Source organism: Rattus rattus, chromosome 16 (genome assembly GCF_011064425.1).
Source record: "Rattus rattus isolate New Zealand chromosome 16, Rrattus_CSIRO_v1, whole genome shotgun sequence".
Classification (NCBI taxonomy): Eukaryota; Metazoa; Chordata; class Mammalia; order Rodentia; family Muridae; genus Rattus; species Rattus rattus.
This window is the reverse complement of record NC_046169.1, coordinates 16,515,238-16,520,151: the sequence shown is the minus strand read 5'-3', so window position 1 is coordinate 16,520,151 and position 4,914 is coordinate 16,515,238. Positions and strand designations below refer to the sequence as shown.

General features: G+C 49.0%; 1 protein-coding gene across 1 annotated transcript; it reads right to left on the bottom strand.

Annotated features, from left to right (window-relative positions):
- Positions 1-3,278: 3,278 nt before the first annotated feature.
- Positions 3,279-4,400, bottom strand: Pop7 (POP7 homolog, ribonuclease P/MRP subunit). The gene is made up of 2 exons (XM_032887051.1): positions 4,127-4,400; positions 3,279-3,927 (listed from the first exon to the last, which is right to left on the bottom strand). The coding sequence occupies exons 1-2, from the start codon at positions 4,297-4,299 to the stop codon at positions 3,495-3,497; spliced, it is 606 nt and encodes a 201-aa protein (XP_032742942.1). The 5' UTR covers positions 4,300-4,400; the 3' UTR covers positions 3,279-3,494.
- Between the last annotated feature and the right edge of the window lie 514 nt (positions 4,401-4,914).

Genomic DNA, 4,914 nt, shown 5'->3' with positions numbered 1-4,914 from the left:
TATGGAGGTATGGGAGGGCCTCAGATCCCCGGAAACTGGAGTTACAGACAGTTGTGAGCCACTCAACACGGGCGCTGGGTAGTGCTCGAGTCACCTGCAAGAACAGTGCTCGCTGCCAGTCACTGGGCCATCCCTCCAGCACATCGCCACATTAGGTATTGAGCCAAGAGTTCCAGGAATGAGCTGCACAACTATGCTTCCCCTGTTGTTGTTGTCTGTGTACAAATAGATGGGTTTCGCTGTGGCAGTTTCTTTATAGCTTATCAATAGATATCGAGAGGGGATCTCATTTATCCCAGCCTAGCCTTAAACTCACCGTGGAACCCAGGATAAGCTTTAGGACCTGATCTCCTGCTCCTACGTTCCAAGGGTTGCTATTACAGGTTGTGATACCATGTTCCATTGATGAGATGCTGGGGATAAAACCTAGGGCTTTGCCTGTGGTAGACCAGAACTCCAGCACTGAGCTACGTCTCCAGCCTTTTCCTGTGATGGTTTTATACATACATACCTATGCTGTCTTCTCATCCACCCTCCCCCATTGCCCTCCCTGATGCTCCCTCTCTTCTTGCTGACTCCTTCCTCACCAAACAACTTCATGTATGTATGTATGTATGTATGTATGTATGTATGTATGTATGTTCTTTATTAATTTAATATATTAGTATCCATATATTTATGTTCTCTCCTTTTATTCCCCTTTAACCTTCCTGGCACCCACAGGAGGGCTGAGGGAGCAGAGACGGGGGATGCCTGAAGCTTGATGGCCAGCTCAACGGCATTGATAAGTTATTGGTTTAGTGAGACCCTGTCTCAAAAGTAAGATAAAGAGTGACTGAAGAAGATACAGAACATCAACTTCTGTCCTTCACACACACAAACACACACACACACACACACGTATGCACGCTCGCACGCACATAAGCACGCACACACTAATAAATAAATAAATCTGCACTCTATATATGGAGGGAAAACACGTGCTTTTTTTTCTGAGTCTGGCTTTTTCCACTCACTGATCTCTTGCTCCCTCCACGTTCCTGCAAATGTCATAATTTCATTTTTCTTTACAGTCAAGTAAAATCCTATTATGTATGTCATATTCTCCCTCTTCGTTTTTTTTTTTTTTTTCTTCTTCTTTTTTCGGAGCTGGGGATCGAACCCGGGGCCTTGCGCTTGCTAGGCAAGCGCTCTACACATGAGCTAAATCCCAAATTCTCCCTCTTTTAAGACATGTTTAAATCTCAGTTTGTGTGTGCGTTCATGTGTGGGCTCATAGCCTCTGCTCAAAGAGGTCAACTTGTAGGAGTCTGTCCTTCGTCAAGCTTGGAGGCGAGAGCCTTTGCCATCTGACCTACCCTGGACCACGTTTGCTTTATCCCCTCAGTTATGGCTAGACACCTATGCTGGTGTTGTGTCTTGGCTACTGTGCGTAGTGCGGCGACAGACATGGATGGGTAGGAGTCCCTGGTGGATACTGATTACAGCCCTTTGAGTATATGCCAAGGCCGGGTCACGTGGTAGTTGTGGTTGTTCCTTCAGCTTTTGGAGAACTCTCCATACTGATTCCCATCGTGGCTGTGCCAGTTCACCCCCCCCCCACCCTCACCAACCATGTTTTAGGGTTCCTCTTTCCCCTACATCCTTCCCAGTATTTAAGTTTGTTTGCTTGACAGCCATCCTGACTAGAATGTAATGCATTTTTAATTAGCATTTCCTGATAGCTAAGGGTGGTTTTTTTTTTTCAAATATTTATTGTCCAAGCTATTACTTTGCACTCGCTCCCCGCCCCTCTCGGTGAGAGAGTGGTGCACATCTCCAGACGCAGGCTGAGCTCTATGAGTTTAAGGCCAGCCTGGTCTTACAGAGCGAGTTCCAAGACAGCTAGGGCTGCACAAAGAAACCCTGTCTCCAAAAAATAAAATTATATCTGTATGTGGTTTGTTTGTGAGTATTACCTGTGCATCATGAGAGTGCCTGGAGCCCACGGAGGCCAAAAGAGGATGCTGGATGCCCTGGCACTGCAGGAGCCATGTGGGTTCTGGGAATTGAACTGGGGTCTGGAAAAACAGCTGGTGTTTTTGACCACCGAACCCATCTCTCCAGTCCCTGCTTTGAGTACTTTCTATTCAGCTTTAATGATTTATCTTCTGTGATCTGCGGAGATCTTTGTAATTCTAGGCATCAATCTCCTGTCAGATGCATGGGTGGCAAAGGTTTTCTCCAAGTGTATAGCGTCTCTTCACTCTGCCGGTTTGCTTTTGAGACAGAGTCTCGCTCTGGAGCTCAAACTGACCTTGAATTAGCCCAGAGGTGTGTCTGCTAGGCGATTTTTAGATCGCAGCAAGCTGGCGAGAAAGATTACACAGCTGAACCAGGTCGATCTCAGACTCTACACTACAGAGGCCAGAAACATACAGGCTCTTCAGAAGCAGGAAGTGTGACAGTCAAGACTGTCCGTTCGAGAGCTGAGGTGCAGTTCAGCAACAATAGACTTAGTGTACAAAGGCCCTAGGTTTAACTCCAGCAAAAAAAAAAAAAAAAGCTGTCAGTTCAGGGAAGCTTAATCCTTAGAAGGCTAGTCTTCATCTTAAAAGGAAAAAAAAAAAAAGTTTTAATGTGTTTGTGAGTACGGGTACATGTGTTAACAGTACACATGTAAGTCACCTTCCACTTTGAGACAGGGTTTTTTGTTAATGTTCGTGCCGGAGCAGCCAGCCCACAAGCTACAGAGGATTCTCCTGTCTCTGCCGCCCATCTCACTGTAGAACCATGGTAATTAGATTCACATGCTACAGTGCCTAGCATAAAATGAGTTCTGGGTATCAAATACTCATGGTTGTTTGACAAATAAGTGCCTTTCCTATTGAGCCACCTCCCCAATCCTCATAATTCTTGGGGTTCCTAGGGATTGAACCTGGGGCCTAAACCGATGCTAGGCAACTAGGTAACACAATTCCCTCGCTAAATTAGATCCACAATCCTTCACCTTGAAAACTTTTTTCCCAAGCCTGGGAACTATGAGAGACAACCCAGCTGGAGCTGGCTCAGTAGATGAGCTAGATGAGTCTGCTCTCTAACCTTCCTGAGTGCACACTGTAACAAGTTAAGCTTCTGTGTTACACTCAACAAACTCCTTATTTGTCATATTGTGGTCTAAGGTGGGTTCCTTTCCTGTGGCCTAAATATTTGCAAAGTTTCCTACCCCATTCAAGTACACACAGGAAGTACCATTCCTATTCAAGCACACTAGGAAGAAGAGGCCATTCGAAGCCCGGTACCAACACAACAATATTTTATTATATGGGACAAGGAAGATTCGCTTCTTGGGCTCTCCGTTTTCAGTTCTCTACGCTGAGATAACAAGCTCTGATAAGCGGTCCACGACAGAACTCAGAACAAGAGCCATATGAACCTCTAGAAACCTCAACCACGTGAAGCCTGGATGTGTGTGCACAAAGGACTTGGTGGATGAAAAGTCAGCTTGATTTCAGTTACTTGGGCGTGACCCTGAAGACTCGGATGTGGATGGCTGAGTTGTTCCTGATCCTAGTCAGTGGCTCTCGAGAGTCAGTCTCTGGCTCCAACTCATCCACCAGCTCCACCGTGGAGGTATTAGCAGCCACCTGTAGGGACCCAAAGCTGCCTGCCTGCAGCTGCAGGGCGATGTTGATGGCGCGGTTGATGGCCAGGCCCAAGCCATGAATGTAGATTTCAGTGCATGCGTTCTGCCCCCTAGTGCCTCCGTCCAGCAGCTTTTGGCAGCGAGCTAGCTGAGCCTTAAAATCAGTCTTCATGTTGACATAAATATCATTGGGCCTCCGCGGCAAGCGGTGGGGAAGTCGTTTCCGAAGGGTGTACTCCACGGGGTCCAGCTCAGCCTCGATGGCACCGCGGGGTTCTCTGTTTTCTGCCATGCTCTGAGTCCTGGCATGGAGAAGGAACGAGATTCAGGAAGAATGACAGAATCCTTTCTTGCCCAGCTTTCTAAGGGTGCAACCAGAAGGGGGCGCCCTCAACGCCCTCTTCCTTCCTAGCGTCTCAATCCCTTCCACTTCCGCTTTCTCCACTCCCAGTTTTAATTCATTCATCACGTGGCTCCCATTCCCGGCGTTTCCACGCCTACCTTCTTCCCTCCACAGTGCCCTTCACTCGTGTGAACCTCGCCGACCGATCCAAGTGAACCCCGCTGCCCACGATATGCAGAAGAATAAAGAATCGGAACAGGAACGCCGGGCAGTCTCTCCAGCAAGGGCTACACACTGCGCACGCGTGTCCCCGCTCCAAGCCGGAACCCATAAGCTTGTGGCCTTCTGGGCCTCCGTTCTCTCCGCCCCTTTTCTCGTGCGCGTGTGCGAGGGAATAAGTCTCGCGAGATTTGCGAATTCGAAGCGTTCTATTCTTGAGCGCTTGAAAGGGCGGGACTAGCTAGCAGAGGCGGGACTTATTGACAGAGGCGGGACCAAGAGGGGCGTGGTGTGGATCACTCAGTTTTCCCCTCCCCTGGAGGGGCGGGACTCATGGATCTAGGCGGGAAGCAGGGTTGGTAGAAAGGGTTCGGAACTTCAGCCCCGGGTCAGCCTAGGAGCTGGGATCGCCCAGGGGCCGGAAGTCTGTAATCACTTCAGAGCAGTGGAATTGACAGCTGACCTCCCGCCCGAGGTCCTGTCAGATCCGGAAGCCGACAAATCGAAGGGATCGAGTTAAGGCCGGATGTCCACAATGGGCTCCTCCCTCTGCAAGGGACCCACATTAGGTGCCAAGCGTTTGCAGCTTCCCGCCACACCTCTTAACTGTTTTCTCCCGCCGCACTCAAGCTGCTCCCCCACGACCGGCAATCATGACCAGCCGCTCCCTGGTGGAAGGGACAAGAACTGCAGTATTTGGGTTCCTAACCCCTTAAAGTTAGTGAGG

What these genes read in the sequence shown, in the direction of transcription:
- Pop7 (XM_032887051.1), bottom strand. Translation starts at nt 4,299, where the DNA reads ATGGGTTCCGGCTTGGAGCGGGGACACGCGTGCGCAGTGTGTAGCCCT. An exon ending in GGCACTGTGGAGGGAAGAAG is followed by an intron (nt 3,928 to 4,126) that starts GTAGGCGTGGAA and finishes TCTCCATGCCAG; the next exon opens with GACTCAGAGCATGGCAGAAA.